Source organism: Blennius ocellaris, assembly GCF_963422515.1.
Source record: "Blennius ocellaris genome assembly, chromosome: 10".
NCBI lineage: Eukaryota > Metazoa > Chordata > Actinopteri > Blenniiformes > Blenniidae > Blennius > Blennius ocellaris.
This window is the reverse complement of record NC_137659.1, coordinates 7,137,566-7,156,721: the sequence shown is the minus strand read 5'-3', so window position 1 is coordinate 7,156,721 and position 19,156 is coordinate 7,137,566. Positions and strand designations below refer to the sequence as shown.

Sequence of the window (19,156 nt, the reverse complement as noted above, 5' to 3'; positions counted from 1 at the left end):
CATTTGAAATATCCTTATTTTGTTTATGAGTAAAACTGTACATGATATATGGATTCAAATGCAATATCTATTCATTCCAAAGGACACATTTTATTCAATTTAAAGAGAAAATCTGAGAGGCTTGTCATAATGGTTTAAAAACCTATTTCATTGTTATTAGTTGGTTCGTGAACATGGTTTGTGTATTGTTTGTGAAACTACGGGGAGGCAGTTTGTTGTTGTTCTGTTCTATTCTGTAGCTTTCACATAATTTGGTGTCTCTGAGAGGAAAATAAATCGACACTTGTTTTGAAATGATCTGCGTCTTCGAAGGACCGCAACATTATTGCGTACAGTGGGAACGTGTCACCGTCCTCCTCTGCTCCAGGGGGCGCTGTCTCCCTTCCTCCAGGTGCATGCCGGGTGCAGCAGGATGGCGGCTGTGGGCTGTGTGGAGGAATGAAGCTGCTGACCGCTGACTGTTTTCCAGCTGAACCCCGTTTCACAGAGCGGAGCAGCCGGTGTCACTGAGCAATGAGGTGAGTATCCTCCCCCAGTACCTTCCGGCTCTCGAATCCGCCGGTCAGCGCAGCTGTGCCCCGGCTGGTAACCCGTGGAACCACCCGGCGATCTGTCGGGAAAAGGGCAGGCTGAAGCTAGCAGGCTAGCGGATAAGCTGTGGAGAGATCCGGGCTGGTCGGCGTGCTGTTTCTGGCGTTGGTTCTCCGTCACGTCGTGTGGTGGGACTCCTGGTTAGAGGGTTGTCATCCGGCGCTTTGCACACTTAGCCGGCTGACATCGACTGTCAGGTCAGCAGGCTGGGGGCCACCCGGGCTAACGACAGCATCTTTACTCCTCTGACACCCACTGAAATACCACACGGGAAGTCCTGGACACTTGACAGTATGTCACGGTTATTTCGTGAAAAGAGAGGTGTGTGTAACCGCGATGACAATCGAGCAGGGTGGCTCTTTGATGAAGCAGTGAGCTACATGCTAACGTTAGCATGCGGGCCTGACAGGTGAGAGGAGGAGGAGGAGGAAGAGGAAGAAGAAGGGCCTGGCTGTGTTGGCAGCTGACAGGTGCTGGTGGTGTCCCTCTTCTGAGCCGCTGATTGATTGACCCCTGCACAGTTCCTCTCTGACAGGACGAGACACCTTTATCTCTTTAAACTTGACTGAGTGTTTGTGGAGCTTTCATTCTGGAGACACGTGTGACAGTTATGTGTTTGGGGAGTGGTAGAGGGTTCTGACCCCTCAGTAGATGGTGATAAAGACCTCTCACCACCACAAACAGCGATGTCAATTTCGGATCCTTTGTGTCTTGGACATCTAACTGACCTAGCACACATGTATCTGACCGTGACGGCGTCACCCACCTGCTGTCGGCTTGACAATGAAACTTCATTATATTCAAGTGTATTTACAGTGGCCCAGAAGGGCCAACACTAAAAGCCACAACACAAATGCAAAAGCCAGAACGGAAGCGCAGGGGACAGTATTTATTTGACTGACTATTTTAATTACAGGAGAGTTTAATGACATATAAGTAGAATCCTGCTGCTCGATGATTGTGATTAATGCCATGCCTTTTCCGAAATCAGCAATATTGGTTACCATGTTGAAATTGTTATAATGTTATGTATGTGCCCTGCTGTCCACCGCTTGGTTATTGTGCCTGTCAGAAAATAGACTACAGAAGACTGTAGTTGGTTTTCTCTGCTATGAATTGGGGGTGTAAGGGCTCCAATTGGCCCAAACCACAAAGCAAATTGTCACAATTTCGAAGAAACCATTGACTTTTCGTTTAGTAAAAACATAGACATTTTCAAAATGTGAAAGAGCGATTACTATTTTGTTGGAATTCAGCTTTTTGATCATATAGAGAAATTGCAGTTCCACAGTGTACCCTTCAAAAGTTGCCTGTCATGCCTTCTTTCTTTTTTCTGTTTTCTCCCCTGTTCAAGGCTGTCACCTTCTGTATCTGTTTTGTAGCCTTGGTTTAGTTACATAATCCAGACCATGTTGCTGCATTTGAATTTAATCACGTGTGGCCTCTGAACGGAACAGTTTTGACAACAACACTGTACCACACGGATAAAAAAAAAAGTTACGAGTGACGGAGGGATGTTCTATGTGTGTTTAGTTGATTTGGAAGTCAAAGATTCTTATCTGCTAGTTAAAATTATGGAGTTGTTTTGAAAAGTGCACCAAGGTTTGGTCTGAGGACTCGCGTGTATTTTTAATGGAAATGAGATAAGTTTGATTGCTTTTCATCACATTTCCTCACTGAAGTTTACAGCAAACTATTAAAAGTAACCTGTTACAGAACTGGGAAGTATTTCACAACTGAAAACATTTGGTTTGCTCATGAACTCTTGTCAGCCCAACAGAGTCTGTATTTATCCCACCACACTTTCTTATCAACATTAAAGTAACTTCAACTGTAAATAATTAGAGCTGTTAAATGGTTTAAGATATCTACTTGCATACTTTTTGAATTAATGACAATTAATCTCTCCTCATTTTAAAAAATCCTGTTATAATTGAGTGGATTGAAACAGTTCATCACAGTTCAGGTTTTTTACAATATGTATATTGCACATATTGTTATCAAGATAAATGTAAGCTATATTGGGCATTTTTCTCAGTTTTTCTTGATAACACAGCTTCATAAAGCTGCAGTCCAGGAAGCGGATTGCTCTGTGACGGCTCTGTAGCGTCGACCAGTGGCATCATGAATCAAACAGTAATTGATTTGACTGATGAATGTTTCTGGTGCCAATTAGCGAGGCAGGCAGGGGGCCGGATTGGAGCCTCTTGCTTTTGGCCCACATGCCTTATTTTTGACACCCCTGCTGTAACCCTGCTCCTCCCCCTCCTACAGGACTGCTGTGCTGTTGCCTCCCGGCGGTCTGACTGTTGGACTATGCAGTGTTTGTCCACTGGGTGGCGCCTCCTGAGCCGAGCTCGCCACCTCCTTGCCTGCCCCCCCGGCCCAGCTGCTCGATCCTTCGCTATGTACGCCACCCGCCTCTACAGCACCACGGGGGGAGGAGGAGGAGGAGGAGGCAGCGGTGGTGGAGGAGGCGGCGGGGTTAAACAGAGCCGGAGGGCAGGGCTGGCAGTGCTGGAGGCACCCCACCATCCTCACCCTCACCTCGCACACCATCCGCACCCTGCCCCACCTCCCCCTGCCTACCCACTGTATCAGGGCCGTCCCGACGCCCACCGAGGAGCACACTTCCACCACCACTACCACCCCCACCCCCACCCCCACCCGCAGCCTCCTCACATGGGCCCACACTCTTTACCACCACACTACCAGCACCATGCCCCGTTCCACACATACGGAGGGGGTGCACCAGCCGCAGGGGCCACAGCCATGAGCAGCAAGAAGAAAACCTGGAACTTCATCCACGAGAAGATGAGTTATGACACATTCTTCACCATGAAGCGTTTGATCGAGCGCTCGCGCCGGCCGGACGAGGTGCTGCGTTGGGTCACCCAGAATCCCGCCAAGATCTCCCATAACCACTACCCCGTGGCCCTGCAGAAGATCGGACAGCTGCTGCAGGCCTCGCCGGCTCCCCGAACTGTCGGGGACGCCACCGACACAGAGGCCTCTGGAGGCGCAGGAACAGAGGGGGATGGCCGACAGATACTGGAACATCAGGATTTTCAGACCCTCTGCAGTGCGATCGTCAGCGACTGTGCAAAGTTCGACAACTTCAGCATCGTCAACTGCCTGTACGCTGTGGCGGCGCTTGGTGAGTTGACGCTTTCCGAAACGCATCTGTTCCCTAAGACGCCGCTAACCTTTGCCTGATCTGTACACGCAGGTCTACCCAATGACTCTCAGGTGGTTAAGGTCTTGGAGGCGGAGTCTCAGTCCAGATTGGGCCAGTTCAACCAGAAGGACGTGTCCATGGTGTTCAGCTCCAGCATGAAACTCCACCCAGGCAGCCAGCATCCTCTGACTGAGGCCTGCCTGGCCGGACTGGAGAAGAACCTGGAGCGGGAGCGCCACCCACAGACGCTCTTCCTTCTGCTCTCCTACTACAGACTCAAGTGGCGCTCGCTGCAGCCACAGGAAGCTGCTGCAGCAACCGGAGGAACCGCTGTCGCCACCATCACTAACAGTAGCACCAGCACGCCTCCAAATCCAGAACAACTGCTGGCCAACAGGTTAGAAACCGATGTCCAATGCCGTGTTCACATGATGCACCTGTAGACTGTCCGCTGACGCGTCTGCGTGCACCTCGTCCTCAGGAAGATCCTGCGTTTGGTCAAACACACACTAGCCAACGTCAGCGGGGTCCGTGACCAGGAGATGGTGCTGCTGGATGAGATGCTGGCAGCGTGTGCTCGCGAGGCGAGCAACAAGAGCCTGGAGCTCATTTTCAGTTCTCACCTTTTTTACCAAAATCGACAGGAGAGATTTATCAGCAGCTTGGCAGGTGGGTGATGTTTGAATTTAGATGGGGGGGAGGAAACAAATCAAAATTTGGAACCTCTCATTTTTGCACACCTACAGAGGAGTTGCCCAAAAAGGTGGACAGCATCACCCCGTACACGATGGCTCTTATTGCTAAATACATAGCCCGGCACAGGCTGAGAGAGACCCGACTGCTCGACACCATTGCAGACTTCCTCGTGAAGAAGGCGGAGTACCTGGATAGTAAGGTGAGTCCTGTAGGAGCGGTGGTCTCATCCCGTTCTTCAATGGACGTCTTGAGACTTGTCTGTGTTTGCTTGCAGGTGATCCAGAAGCTGGTGTTCCCATTCAGCAGGATGAGTTACCGTCCGTCCAACGAGCAGCAGTTCTTCTCCCGTCTGGAGGAAGTGGTGGAGCTGAAGGCACTCAGTTCACCGCTCGCCACCGTCAACATCCTCATGTCGCTGTTCCAGCTCGGACATTTCCCCGGCCTCGTGCTGCATCGAGTCTTCTCCTCCGCCTTCATTGGCAACGTGACCAGTCAGTACAACCGTACTAACCAGTTCGGCACCAGAACCAGTTCGGCGACTAACTCTGTGCTCCTTGTTTCCCCACAGACAGTCCGTATGCTCTGATAGTCCGGAGGTACCTCTCGATGCTGGATGCTGCTGTGGAGTTGGAGTACCGTGATTACACAGGCCCACGACTGCAGGACGCCCACAAGGTGCTGATGTTTGACCACGCCCTCACCGCTGACGAGGTCAACCGCAAGTACAGGTACCTGTCGTTTTCAAGAGGCTTATTCACGTCGGAGTCGGTCTGATTTTCCAGCGTCTACTCGCAGAATTCTGGTTGGATCAGTCTGATTGTATGTGGTTGGCTGGTTTTGTGTCAGTTATAAGGGTCTGGTGGCTGAAGCGCTGCGACAGCTCGTAGGAGAGCAGAACTACAAACAAGATGAAGTGCTAGCTCCCGGGTACTACACAGGTACAGGTACTCACTGGGCTCTGCACACTGGACTCTGCACAGTTCTTGTGTAACCGTTTAACTTTTTACAGATTTCTTTCTGTGGATGGACAGTTCTGGTCGGGTTCTGCCTATCCGGACCGGCACCGGCCTCGCTATGAGCATTGTTCCTCCGTCATGCGCCACCATGGTGACCAAGCCTGTTGAAGGAGTGGTCGAAGTGGTGACTGCGGAGTTCCAGAAGTTCTCTCCGTTCGTGGTGCTTGAGGAGGGCGCAGAGCAGACGTGTCAGGTGGGGGAGGGGGTGGGCGGGGCCATAGAGCCAAGGCCCTTCCTGCCTCACCATATCCGCAGCACACCAGGGGCGGCAACCCCCTCTGGGCCCCCGCGGCCTGGAAGTAATGGTGGGCCCTTGGACTATGGCCCCTACTACGTCCCAGCAGCAGAATACTACTCCAGCTTGGCCAAAGAGCACTCTCTGGAGAGCCAGGACAGCTCCACGCTCAGCAGCCCGCCCTCTGACGGCCTGGCCCCTGCCGGGGTCACTGGGTCCTCCGGCACCGCTGCCCCAGAATCACTTTTCCAGTTTTCTATTGGGAAGATCCTAGAGGATGAGGGGGGGACGGGGGCTACTGGGGTCCAGAGTACAGACTGTAATCTGCCTGTGTTTTACGAAGGAGTAACGTACACAGAGGGGCCCGGGACTGAAAAACAGTCCTCATCACCACCCCAGCTCCACCCCCCCGAGCACCTGGAGCCCGACAGCCTGCCCACGGAGCAGAGACAGATCAGGAGGTCGGTCCATTGATGAACTGAACTTGTTTACCCGTCACTGTTTCGTCAGTAACAGCAGCTGTGTGTTTCTGTCCAGGGTCGTCATGTCCGTCAACGACAAGTGGCACTACTGCCACAACTCCGAGGTCCTGGTGGGCTCCCGCGCCATGAGAGACCGACACCTGAGGCTGCTGGGATATATTATTCTGCAGGTCAGTTACACTCAGTTACACTGCAGGTTACTGAAAATACTGATTCCGGTTAAAAGATACTTCTTTGAGAAGTGGTGCAGTGACTTTGTATGCCTGAAAACAAGGAATAGTTTCTTTTAAACTTCTTCTCTATCTGAGACTACTGCTTATGCTAGTCAGCTCAGGGTTCATGAAGTAGTCTTATTTTGGGAAACGGGAGTTTATTATAAAGGTAATAGTAAAGCACGCTGAGTGTAGGACCAAGCGAGATGGCGGCACATTAACTTCTCTCACATTTCACCAAAGTAACTCACCAAAACTCTGGTCATCCAAACTGCATTAATCATTTGAAAAGCATTCCAGAGGGTTATGTTTGAGGTATTTTACTCATTTCAACAAATCTTAACAGATTTTTTTTTTTCTTTTAGCAATTTTATCTTGTGTTAGCTATACGGCTTCTTTAACCAAGAGGTGGCAGTATGGTGTACAACTAAAATTAAAATCAGATTAGTCTCCCAATAGAAACATTCAGCATCTTCATAACTTCCTTTCTGTGGGTTGGGTATATTAACCAGTGGGGGTTTTAGGGTTAGAAAAGCAGCTGAGTGGTCATCTCCCAATGGGAATATGGCAGGTCTGATTCTCCAAGGCCCCGGTTTGATTTAAAAGCAAAAAGTTCCTGTCTATGGTGACACTGGATGTCTTTCGTCATCCCTCAGCTGCCGTACCACGAGCTGGAGAAGCTGAACGGCATCGAGGAGGTGAAGCAGTACCTGCACAAGAAGCTGCTGGACGTCCCGCTATGACGCTCTTTGTGCGTGTATGTATGAGTGGGTGTGGGTGTGCGTGCGAGAGCGCGTGTGTGTGTGTGTTCTGGTTTGTAATTTGAATCCTGCTTTGGGGTCCGGGGTCGGCGGCCTGTCAGCATGTTGACAGCCCGACAGGCAGATATTAGAAGAAGCAGCAGACTCTGTTTCACGTGACACAGCGTTTAGGACTCTTGTTCTTTTGTTTGGTTCAGCCACGTCTGTAGTTCTGTTCAAGGAACACTCAGATATGATTTCAGTATAATTTAAAAAAGAAAGAAAAGAAAATATTGTTTTGTCTTGATTAATTATTCCCTCCATTCATGGGTTTGTCTTTAAAAGAAGAAAATATCGTGGTGTCATGACGAGGACTGCGGATCGTTCAGACACTCATTACCTGAAATTGAATGATATGAACTCATAATGCGGCATCAACTTCAGTAGGAGGATTTTTACGACGTTCTGCTTTTTAAAATTTTATACAACAAAGCAATGCTAACATAGAGGTCACCTCAAGTCAGAAGTCTTTGTTCTGCCGTTTCTTGATAATCTTCCAATCGTCCTGCTTTAAACAAAGCATCAGGCTATGGGTAATATAGTGAATTCCCAAGTGTATTGATGATTAAGACAATGAGCCTGAGTATAGAAGTGAGACCTTAAACCAAGAAAACTCACCTAATCAGAGACTCGGTTCTACAGGACTGTAAAAGGAGCTCAGAGAGCTGTTTACAGCAGAAAAAATATCAGCTCTTAAGGAAACAATGGTCCAAAATGTCTCCCAATTTCAGCTCCCAGCTCCAGAAACAACCTAGTTGAAGGTACTGCTGTTAAAGATAGGCTTCAGCCATTTATTAAATCCAGAGTTCACTTCCTTTAGTCAAGCAATACTGTGAATGTTTAATGTCTTCAATACAGACTTATGTGCCGATGACCCCAGGACGAAAGAGGTTTGATGAGATGGGTGACGAGGAAATGTGACTAATTTCTATGTTTAAAGCGGTTTTCCAGCTGGTGATTGGTCTGAATTCATGTCTTCTATAATCACATTTCCACACATTTTGTATGATCGGAACTGAAATCACTTAGAAAATGTTGATGGGGCGTAACCACAAAAACATGAGACGTGTGTGACATCTTCAGTCTTGAAACAGATTTCCCCACTAGTTTTTAGATTATGCAGATTACAGCCGTGCTGATACTCAATACAACATTACAACCTTGAGATTTGAGATTCTTTCATCTGAACTAACTTGTTACGTTTTTTTGTAGTTATTCCTGGACAAATTATTTGTATTATCAGGCATATGAAATCCAACGTGGCCTTGCAGGAGACAAAACTAACCTAGACACGATTTATTTGTTGATCCGTTGGCCTCATTCATCCCTGCAAAACCACAGGCCTCTTTGAATTGAGCTGTTTAGATCAGGGGTCTGCAACCTTCATGACCAGAAGAACCATTTTCAGGATTTGCCACCAAATATAATTAGTCTGGAGCCACAAAACCTGTAAATGATCTGAAATGAAGATGGAAGATAAAAAAAAAAACAACATTCAAAGAAAATTGCTATACATACAAATACTGAGGTTGATCTCATGAAGGTACAATTTAAATAAACTTTTTTAAACTGTTTTTTTTTTCTTTTGTAGCAACCACCCCTCCCATTTTTATAGGTTTTTGGCTATTTCAGCTCTCTTGCCTTTTGTCACTCTGTTTCCTAATATATTAGAGCAGCTTTAGCATTTTTTCTCCTTTTTCCTGATTTTTTTTAATTTCTTTTTTTATTGTTTCCCTTTTTCCCTTGCTCTTTTTTTCATTTTTCTTTTTCTGAAAACCAGAACTACCAATTTTATTGATTTTAGTTTGACTTTTTTCAGTCGTTTTAGCTATTTGATATTTCTTTTTTTCAGAATTTCCAGCTATTCTGGATATTTCTAGCTTCTTTTTTTTTTAATCTCCTTTAGCCTGGAAATTTGACCGTTTTTTTTTTTTAAATCAGCGTGGTCTGCAAAGAAAATCAAAAAAAGTATATGTTTATTGACGTTGCATATTGTGAAACCTTCAGGAAGCCGCTACACAACAGCTGAAGAGCCGCAGATTGCAGACCCCTGGTTTAGCTCAATTTGACTTGAAATATGTCCGTGATGTTCAACTCAATCTCATGTGTGTTATTCCTCATCTGTAAAGTTTATACGGGACTTACATGTTTTTTTTTTGTTTTGTTTTCTCTCTGTGGTGCCTTCAAGAACAGTCTGGTAAAAAGAAAACAAACAAATGTGTGTGTGTGTGTGTGGAGGAAACTTTCCTTCTGTGGAGTCCTTGAAGGCATCACCACAGTTTAACGTGTCACCAGAAAAAAAGAGCAGCATAACCAGTCTTGATGCTCATCCGCAGCCAGGTTGTGACTGTGTGGATGTTGGTATTGGTTGATTTTTCTCTCCGGGGGGGGGAGGGGGATTTTTATAAAGTAATGTGATGCATGTTGGGACTGTATCTGGGCATCCCTATTTTTTTTTTCTTCTTCTTTTTTTTTTAAAGTTGCCGATCGGGGGCTGATGGGTACTGTGAATAAGGAGCGAGGGGGAATGTGTTGCCAGGGTGATGTGTGTGTGTGTGTGTGTGTGTATGCGTGTGCCAAAGGCCGGAAGGAAGTGGCTTCAGTGGGTGACTATGGGGGGGGTCAAAGGTCAGATTATTTATTTGTGTATCAGGTGATGGAAAGTTTGTTTATATTCTATAAAATCTATTAATTAAAATGTCTATAAAACCTGAAACCAACTGATCCCGGCTGTGTGTCTCTTTATTCTCTGAAACATGTTTATTGCTTAATTTCCTTTAAAACCCCCCCTCCAGATATAACACATTGGACCAATTCCTCCTTTTCCACATATCATTTACGGCTGCTGGGATCCTTAGACAATTAAGCATAACACTTAACATTTATTACCTGGTAAACCCTTATAATATGCAACTGCCATAACTGTTGCACTCAAATGATCTCATTACACTTAAAATACATTTATATATGAAGATGTGTATCTTACTAGATGCTGGAATATTAGATACAGACAACTTTCTCCTTTGGTACATTTCATTTAGTTTTATACAGTGTTTTACAAGACGGCCATTAATGCACAGATGAAACAGGATAAATTAATGATGGATGGGTGTGGGTTTGAAGCTTCCTGGTACTGCTGCTGTCGATGGAAAGGTTCAGTTCCTGTTTTGGGACCCGTCTGTTTTGTTGTCGTGTTGAATTACATGATCACATAAGACGAATGAAATGAGAAAAAAGTGCATTTATTTGTAATATTTTGTTATCAGGCAGGCAGCTGAGTGGGGGACACCGGCACCTCCTAACAACAGGTCCCCCCCCTCCTGCCCGTCGAACTCTGTACAAACCCCGCCCCTGGCCCCACCGATAAAAAGACATGAAAGCCTGCCTCGGCGCGTCTGAAACATCTGTCTGATAAAAACCAACAAACACTCGATAAAAAACGGGAAAACAAACACACAGGTAACAAAACGCTCCTTCAACCTGAAGATGGGAGGAGGGACCGGCGGTGGGACGTCACCGCCGCTCACAGGCCTGCCAGGATGATTGGCATGTGAGGAGGCGTGGCCTGCACAGCCTGTCCTCTCCAATGAGGGGGGGTGGTGGGGGCGGAGCTAGTCCGAGTCCGAGTCACTAGACTCCTCTGAGGAGCTCTGATCTTCATCATCCTCGTCTTCATCATCCTCGTCGTCATTCTAAAGAAACACGAAAGGAGGGCGAGACGGAATGAGGCTTGGTTTTTAAAAACTCAATGAAACAATAAATCAGATCGGTGAATAAGAAGTTTATTGGCAAAGCGTCATCTCTTCTGGTTGAAAATTTGTACATTGAAGAGTAAATAGTGAGTGTTTGCTTCTCTTTGTCCAGAATATTACTTTCAATAGTACTGTTCATTTTACACATGTGACAAACTTGTGAATCTTGAAACAATCATACTGTAGAGGTGTTGTGTAATTGATGCAAAGTTCATCAACGAGGCACTTGAGAAGCGAAAATGATTTTGCTTGAAATCTGGCATCGTTACCTCATCGTCGTCGCTGTCACTGCTTCCTGATGACTCGTCGTCTTCGTCTGAGTCCGATGAGTCGCTTTTCTCCTCCTCCTCATCTGAATCTGACATGTCCTGCTGGAAGACATAAAGATAGACAGACATCACTTTACAAGCAACCAAGCAAAGGGATCACAGACTCCTTGAACAAAACAATCAACCGATACTCATTGCAAACAAATATGTTGCCATTTTGTTTATGTGTTTTGTGCAGTTCTGAGTGTGTTTACCTTGGCTCGGTATGCCATCGCCCTCTTGCCCACCTGGATGGACGGTGTCGTGATTCTTGAGCTTCCTGCTTTTGCTTTCGCTGTCACGCGGACTTTTGCTACGGGGCTACGAACTTTAGTGGTAGTGCGTCGTTTCTGGCCAACAAATAAACAAACAAACAAAAGTGTTGGCGAACTGAAGCTCAGTTACAATACATTCGTGCTTCGTAACCACGTTGTCATGCTCAGCTACTACTCCCTTCAGGTGACTGGATGAACTCACTGAGGTGGAGAACTCTTTGTAGACGGCTCGGTCCTGAGGCGACAGCGACTGAAACAGAGAAGAGATACTGAGGCCCTGTTTACGCAACATTTCAAGTCAAAACGCATCATTTTTAAATCCGACTCGTTTTCTGTCCTCCATTTTCCCACGTCATGCAATAGCGATAATCCAGCTCACCTTGACCCAGGCCTCCAGCTCGGCCTTGTACTCCACCTGCTGCTCCTCCACCAGCTTCTTGTACTTGTCTTTCTGGTTCTGGCTCAGTTTCTGCCAGCGCTTGCCGATCTCCACCATCCGCTCCTTCAGACTGAAGTGGTTCAGCTCACCGTTGGTCAGCAGCTCCTGGGAGAACATCTGGTAGCCGCTCCTGTTGGACAAAATGACCATTACGTCTTCAGAGCTGGAACTTGATTCAGACTGGGAGAAAGACTGAAACAGTTTGGCTCACACTGGAGGCTTCTTTGGTTCTCCGTCAAACTTCGGCTTCCTCTGACCTGTCGTGGGGGTCCTCATCTCCAACAGCTCCCTCTATAGGACAAGGCATAATAACTTACAACTTACAAAAGCTTTATGAGCTAAGACTTCACTTACTGCACCATCAGGGTCTTATAGTTACTTTCACCACCTCTGCTGAGTGAAGTTACTCTGGGGGGGGGGGGGGGGGGGGGTGGCTTACCTCATAGCGTTTCTGGTCCTCCGCTGCCTTCTTGATCCAAGGAATCTTCTCCTTCTTCTCCATTGATTTCCAAGCTGCCTCCATTGCTGCCTGGGCCTTCCTGCGGTCGCTCTGGAGGTCACATGTCCAGAAACAGTCAGAACAGAACAGAACAGAATTTCCATTGCCCACACTCTGAATTCAGCTCACTCTGTATTTAGCCAGGTAGTCTCCAATCACGCTGTGCTGCCACATTTCCTCTGCCGTTTTCGGAGTCTCCGGAAGCTTTCCTGACTTCTTTCCATCCCGTCTTTCTTTTGGCAGTGTGGCAGTTACCCACTGCTCTGGCTCCACCTCACGACACCGCTCCTGAAATACAGACAAGTGAGGGGTCGCACAATGTGGCAATGGAGGAAGAAGAGGAAGAGAAAGAGGAAAAATATGAAGAAAAACAAGAAGTAGATGAAGAACAAGATCAAGACCAAGACGAAGACAAACAAGAACAGGACAAAGAAGAACAACAAGACAAAAAAGGACACGAAGAGGAGGAAGAAGAGGCAGAAGGCAAAGACGAAGATGACTCAAACCTTTACTGATGGAGACTTGGCTCTGTGTGGACTGGAGGCCACGCCCACTCCCAGTTTGGCTCCACCCAGTTTTTCCTCTACCATGACTCGATCTCGTTCCTCCTCTGGAAGACTCTTTAAAACAAGCAGAGGAGATTTCATGTTTTCATTCCTCTTCTTGGTCCTGTGCAGTATCAATCAAGCTCGTCAAGTGTTCCCACCTCCAGAAATCTCTGCAGGTCGACATCGTACTGCTTCTTTTTCTGAGGGAGACACAGAAGTTAGGCGGCGAACTTGAAGAGCAGCCTGCAGAGGAGTTGGGTTGTGGCCACCAACCTGCTCGCAGCGTTTCTGGAACATGTCCTTGTCCTTCTGCGTCATCATCTTCCACTGCTTGCTGCAGAGCACCATCCTCTCCGTGCTAGGGACGTCCTTCATGTTCACCATCAGCTCGGCGCAGTACAAAGAGTAACCGTTACTGCAGACACACACACAGACACACACACACTTCAATTACTATAGATACATTATATTGCAAACACATGCTCCTATTGCTACAAACACACACACACACTGGACATTTGGAGTTACTGTAATATAAATGTCATTTACAGGTACGAACAGTTTCACGTTCAGTCTCCATCTGATTGAGAGGTTTCACTTCAGTATTCTGTGTTTAATCACTTTAATATCTATTCATCAAAACCCTGCCTGAAGTATTTGACCAAAATGTTTCCTGGACTGCGTGCTCGTCGGCTGATCGGCTCAGACTCACGGCGGAGGTTTGGTGGGCCGTCCGTCGAACTTGTCCTTCAGCTGTCGCTCAGCTTTGGTGAGGACGGAGCGAACGTGGTCGTCAGAGTTCGCGTCGGGATGAGCCACGTGGTACGCTCTCATGCTGTCCTGAAAGACACACATTCCACCTGTCAGACGTTTGGGCTGCAGGCTGTTTCAGGTCGAACTGCACAGAGCATTGAAGCCCTCTGGTTTGTCCAGGATGATTCTGGTCTGGTTCAGTTGGATTTACTCCTCTTCAATTGCTCACCCCGTAGTCTTTCTGTAGCTCCAGGGCCTTGCTGATCCACTTGAGCCTCCTCTTGTCTGACAGTTGGGACCACTGCCTTCTCAGAGCCTCCTTCAGCTCCTTCTGACTCACCTGAAAGACACAGGCAGCCGTCAGTGTCTCCTGACGTGCAGGAGGAGGAGTTTTTACTCCTCGTTTTATTATAGATCTTCTATGTAATGAGTTAGTCAATTGACATGTGTTCAGATAAGACAAGATAAGATAAGCCTTTATTGATCTCACAGTGGAGAAATTTACTATGTGTATAAGCATAGACTGCATGTATTTGGTATAGTTGCATATAGATCATGTGAAGTCTGTATATTTATTTTGTTATCAAGCACGAGCTGTGTGTTTACTGTATGTGAATGAAGATAGTAAGGTAGATGCATGCATTAACATGTATAATGTATATGCAGCACATATTGTGCAGGTACCTTGTGTATTCACCTGTGGTGCATATTACATGCATGCACATGATGAAATACTGCATACATACTGCATGTGGTGGATATTCAACCAGAATTGACGTTTTTCATTCGCGTGCATTTGTCCTGTACCTACCTCTGGATGTAGCTTCATATATGTCTTTTTCTCATGGTTGTACCACAGTTGTTGGGGGGTTTTAGGCTTCTCTGGCAAATCCGACTTCTTTTTCTCCTCGATGAGCTCGGGATGGTCCTCTCTGCAAATCACATTATGTTAAACATGCGAACTGAGCAACGCCGCTTCTGCTCACAACCGATAGTATCGCGACCAGTTAACTCACTTGAATCGAGCCATGTTCTTCTCAAAGTCTTCTTTCTCCCGCTGGAACTCTGTGATGTACTTTTGCTGGAGAACAAGCCACACATGAGGTATACTAACAGCAAAACACCAGGGTGTGTTATGTCTGACGGGTACCCTGTTGGGTTTTTGAAATGAAGTCCCAGTTGGGACTTTAGACCTGCCAGTGATTCTCACCTTTTTCTTCTCAGGAAGCTCCTTGTACTTCTTGGACAGTATCTTGGTCAGGTCCAGGTTGCTCATCTCTGGATGGATTTTAGCGTACTTGGCTCGTTTCTCCATGAAGAAGCGAAAGTAGGGAGTCAGAGGCTTCTTGGGGAAATCGGGGTGAGTCTAAAGAAGGCAAACATGTGTGTAAGACACTTATGCATGATTCCACTTCTGTACGTTCACTCGCAGGTCAGGAACCTCACCTTTAGCTTCTTGCCTTTGTACGGGTTTTTCACAAACTCAATGGCATCAACAATGATCTCAGTCATTGTTCGATACTTTCGAACCTGAAACGTAAGATGACGCAAAGACGGATTCTTCAAAACACCTATGAAGTTCTTCATGACCCCAAACCTTTTTCAGAACCATGATAAAGTGTGACCCAAACAGGAGCTCCAGCCAGTACCTCAGTGGAGACTTTCTGCCACTTCTGCCGACACATGTCTCCGGTGAAGCCGCCAAAACAAACTTTCTCCCAGTCAAAGTGTGACTCGGTGGTTTTGTACTTCATAGCGTCTGTGTCCGGCAGCACACCACGAATCCTCTCCAGCAGAGTCAAACAGTCCTCCTTGGTCCAGTCATCTAGCAGATAGATGGCGGTGGCGCATCGTCAGAAGGGACAAACTCAAGACAGAACTGCCAAAGATGACGACAACGAAGACCCGGGAGATTACCTGCTTCGGCCTTGATCCTGGCGCTCTGAGCAACAGGGACGCTACTGCTGCCGTTCATCGTGCAGCCACTGACGGAGAGGACTCCGTCGGCTTCCTCCTGTAAGCACACACAACAAACACGTCTTACACTGTGCTACTGGGGCAGAGCTTCTGTTGGGGTATCGGGGGGGGGGGGTGAACCCCATCTTGTCGTTAGTAATAGTCATGTGTGAAGTTTTATATTATGTCATCTCATTTTCATTACAAAAAGAAAAGAAAAAAGAAATTGCTATACTATGAGATACATTACAGTTAAGGCAAAGTGCAGTCAAATTTCATCTTGAGTGGGCCAGACTGGTAAATTAATGCGATAACCTTTAAATTTAAACTTTTGGTTTTTTTTTTTGCTGTGGTGCAGAGTGTACGTGATAAAAAACATTTCTATTTTCACAAAATGAAACAATTACCTGATCAGTGGCAGGAGAAAACAGATATCACAGAAAAGAATTCCGGTAAAGAGTGATGGAGGTGACATGCTCTGAAACAATCAATGGACGTTGAGTGTTTCTGGTGTGGGACTCATAGATTGGCCCTCTGATCCCCAACTGACCCCACTGTCTCAGCGGGGCTGGAGGTCACCTTCCGCCAGCCGTGTCATTCTTTGAGTTAGGCCGACAAGGTCAGACAGAATAACAACAGTTTGTGTTCATCGGGAGACAAAAAAACCGAAGTCAGACCTCTGGGTCACAGGTGAGTTCAACCATACCACATTGAGGAAACCTGACCATCCGTCTGTTTCTGTGGAAACTCAGAACTCCAAGGAGATTTCTCTGCTTGTTTTCACCTTTCTCCTCTTCAATCCAACAGTTTGTGGGACCACTAACCTGGATGTAACTTTACTTGGAGGATCTTGGGTTTGCTTCCCATAGTACGACGCGGAGGGCGGCAGAGAGCAGCAACCGAACCACAATCCGGATTCTGGCTTCAGACACAAACTGAATTTTAATCTTTTTTTTTTTTTTTTTGCACTTTGATCGGTTTCTACATTACAGCCGAGCAGGTTAGGCCATTGAATCCAGGGTGCTGGATGTCTCCGTGTGTGCGGCAGCGAGAATGTCATCGAGGTCGAGGCTGACTAACGACAGCGGGCCGTCAGGCTCCAGCTGCCCCGGTAATGGCGCCCGTCCTCCGGCAGGAGTCAGCACGTAGCTTCCGCTGGCACGCAGAGCGACCCGAGGCAGCGGCGAGAACCTTGTTTGGTTAAAACGTAAAAAACTGCGAAATGGCCCGCAAAAAACAAGGGATTTATCTGCAAATGTTACATCAGCGAGCAGCGACTCGGTTTTTACATGTGGACCGGGGGAAAAAATCGCATTATTACAAGAAAAATCAGCTTAAATGATTTTTTAAAAAACTGTATATGTGTCTCTATTTTTAATGCAATGTCATTAAAATGGAAAATTATGAGTGTGGAGCGAACATTATAGCGGAAAACGGCTAAAATGGATGATTTCGGTGCTGAGCGGGCGGGATGAGTTGCTGCTGCCCCAGAAGCCTTCACTGCAAAGCCGCCATGAATGTTCAGGCGACTCGGGGACAAACGTTCAGAAAAACTCAGAAATATGCTTTAAAATCACAACGTAATGCTTACCTGCTGCTTTAGACAGAACCCCGGGTTCTTATTGCACACCACTTAGGTCGTTAGGCTGATTTCGGGACTTTCAAAGTGTGTTTTTTTCAGCCGCAAACCCCGGGGAGTCAGGTCGAAACGAATCCGACAAAAGGAGCGTCTAGTCCGGTATGAAACTCCGCCCAGCGCCGCAGGGGGAGGAACTCCGGGGGAAAACATGAGCACAAAGGCGGAGGATGAAACCAGAGACAGCGGCAAGCACGGCAACCAAAGCCGGGAAACCGACTTCATTTGCGCAGATATGATGAATACAAACTGTATTTAGGATATTTTCCGATATCCACTAAAAAATAAACTCCGCGGCTTCCGTCTCTATGAGTCCCTGTCACTCCAACATGGTCCGGATCCAGATGCTGAACCGGCGGGGAGGCAGCCGGCTGGGGCCCGGGGACCCGGCGCGCGGATGAGCGGCTCGCCGGCCGCTCGAGGCTCCTGGAGGATGAGCCGGAGTGCGGCAATTATGCATTGGGTCTGCCGGCTGTTCGGGGCTCCTTGCCCGGCCTGGCGTGGTGCTAATCAGCGGCTTGGAGGCGGCCGCGGTAACTTGCATCCTACTGGACTCAGCCCGCATCCACATGGCATCCTGCCCGCTGAGGACGCGCTGTCTGCCGCGTCCGGGCTCACGGGTCACCGCCCCCCTGCAGCCGACAACCGGAAAGTTTGGTCCGGTTATCGATACATCTGGAGTTTGATCCGTGTGGATCGCTACAGATACAGCTGTGTAAAGAAGCCACATAAGGGACTTTAAGTGGTTTGATGACATAATTTCCCACTTTTTAATAAAATACATTTACCACAGAAATACACAGTTTAAATGAGTGTCATTGTAAAATAAAAATAAAATCAAATTTAGAATATTTTACTTGCAAAGTTTCCTGGGGACTTTTTTTACACAGATAAATTGCATTTCCACAATTGTTGGTGTTTGGAGATAGTTTGTTCAGATTGTGTGACGGAGCTTCAGAAAATAAAACTTTTTTTTTTTTATTTAAGTTTGGATCAAGAGTGAGGGGTCTGTCATGGGTCATGTCACAAGAGGATCTCTAAACAGAAGAGAAAGCACTGTGGCCCCTTCTTCAGTGGTGCCACCTGCTGATCTGGATGTTTACGCACTGAAGGCACAGAGGAGGGGAGAAGTCTATCGATTGCAACGTTTTCTAATTATACTTTCACTAGTACACATATGAATCACCCCAGAGTCCAATCTCTGAAGTCCATAACATCTTAAGAGCTTACTTTATGAGATCGTTCTGCCTTTGCTATCATCGGAACTGAGTGTTATTCAGGCACTTATGGAATTAAAGGATTAAAACACAGCAGCAAATTGTGACTGGATTCAGGATTGATTGTTTATAATGTCACACAGTGTTTGTAGTGAGAAAAGATACTCAACATGTCTTGTTTTTACTTTAATTCCCAACAATCTGTTTACAGTGATAAAAACAAATGCTTCCACTTTCTTCTCTCTTAAATATTCTAAATACACATTTTAATTCTCCACTTGTGTCTATTATGCTATTTTAGCATTTATCATTGATTTCAGTTTGTAGTTTTTTCAGTGTGTTTGAATATTTTAGTGAAATTATGAGACAGATGAGGCTGTCAGTCAGTTTTGACTTATTTTACTGAGTTCAGTCAGTTCTTGGAACTACTTTTTATTTCCAGCAGTCTTTTGGCTGTGATCTGCAGTGCCTCTCAGTTTGAATGGTATGTGTGACACATTCGATCACATTAATGCAGTCCTGCATTAAAATGCTGTGAATTGGAAGACATTACTAAGCTACCT

The 19,156-nt window shown here is 46.7% G+C and overlaps 2 protein-coding genes across 4 annotated transcripts; one reads left to right on the top strand and one right to left on the bottom strand.

Annotated features, from left to right (window-relative positions):
• The first annotated feature begins 407 nt into the window (after nucleotides 1–407).
• Nucleotides 408–9,851, top strand: fastk (Fas-activated serine/threonine kinase). Its single transcript, XM_080502984.1, has 11 exons — nucleotides 408–518; nucleotides 2,866–3,748; nucleotides 3,821–4,166; nucleotides 4,251–4,438; nucleotides 4,516–4,664; nucleotides 4,740–4,956; nucleotides 5,034–5,193; nucleotides 5,312–5,403; nucleotides 5,475–6,177; nucleotides 6,254–6,368; nucleotides 7,067–9,851. Exons 2-11 carry the CDS (start codon nucleotides 2,908–2,910, stop codon nucleotides 7,151–7,153), a joined length of 2,898 nt encoding a protein of 965 aa, XP_080359110.1. The 5' UTR covers nucleotides 408–518; nucleotides 2,866–2,907; the 3' UTR covers nucleotides 7,154–9,851.
• A 174-nt stretch (nucleotides 9,852–10,025) lies between these two features.
• ubtfl (upstream binding transcription factor, like) lies at nucleotides 10,026–17,603 on the bottom strand. Of its 3 annotated transcripts, XM_080503841.1 has the most exons (21): nucleotides 17,332–17,447; nucleotides 16,565–16,662; nucleotides 15,702–15,798; nucleotides 15,434–15,609; nucleotides 15,231–15,314; nucleotides 14,995–15,150; nucleotides 14,801–14,865; nucleotides 14,596–14,716; nucleotides 14,014–14,124; nucleotides 13,744–13,871; nucleotides 13,305–13,446; nucleotides 13,190–13,231; nucleotides 12,990–13,103; nucleotides 12,613–12,771; nucleotides 12,424–12,534; nucleotides 12,196–12,275; nucleotides 11,925–12,114; nucleotides 11,748–11,795; nucleotides 11,486–11,620; nucleotides 11,232–11,333; nucleotides 10,026–10,902 (listed from the first exon to the last, which is right to left on the bottom strand). In XM_080503841.1, exons 3-21 carry the CDS (start codon nucleotides 15,757–15,759, stop codon nucleotides 10,822–10,824), a joined length of 2,103 nt encoding a protein of 700 aa, XP_080359967.1. In that variant the 5' UTR covers nucleotides 15,760–15,798; nucleotides 16,565–16,662; nucleotides 17,332–17,447; the 3' UTR covers nucleotides 10,026–10,821. The 3 variants fall into 3 exon arrangements, with proteins under 3 accessions (XP_080359967.1, XP_080359968.1, XP_080359966.1); XM_080503842.1 differs by lacking the exon at nucleotides 16,565–16,662 and having other exon boundaries at nucleotides 11,232–11,330; nucleotides 17,332–17,603; XM_080503840.1 differs by lacking the exon at nucleotides 16,565–16,662 and having other exon boundaries at nucleotides 17,332–17,601.
• Nucleotides 17,604–19,156: the final 1,553 nt, after the last annotated feature.

Excerpts from the sequence above, each read along its gene's own strand:
- fastk (XM_080502984.1), top strand. The coding sequence starts at position 2,908 with ATGCAGTGTTTGTCCACTGGGTGGCGCCTCCTGAGCCGAGCTCGCCAC. Across the intron at positions 4,957-5,033 it reads CTTCATTGGCAACGTGACCA|ACAGTCCGTATGCTCTGATA; the intron begins GTCAGTACAACC and ends GTTTCCCCACAG. Across the intron at positions 6,178-6,253 it reads GAGCAGAGACAGATCAGGAG|GGTCGTCATGTCCGTCAACG; the intron begins GTCGGTCCATTG and ends GTTTCTGTCCAG.
- ubtfl (XM_080503840.1), bottom strand. The coding sequence starts at position 15,759 with ATGAACGGCAGCAGTAGCGTCCCTGTTGCTCAGAGCGCCAGGATCAAG. Across the intron at positions 13,104-13,189 it reads ACCTGCAGAGATTTCTGGAG|AGTCTTCCAGAGGAGGAACG; the intron begins GTGGGAACACTT and ends CTTGTTTTAAAG. Across the intron at positions 12,772-12,989 it reads CCAAGTCTCCATCAGTAAAG|GAGCGGTGTCGTGAGGTGGA; the intron begins GTTTGAGTCATC and ends TCTGTATTTCAG.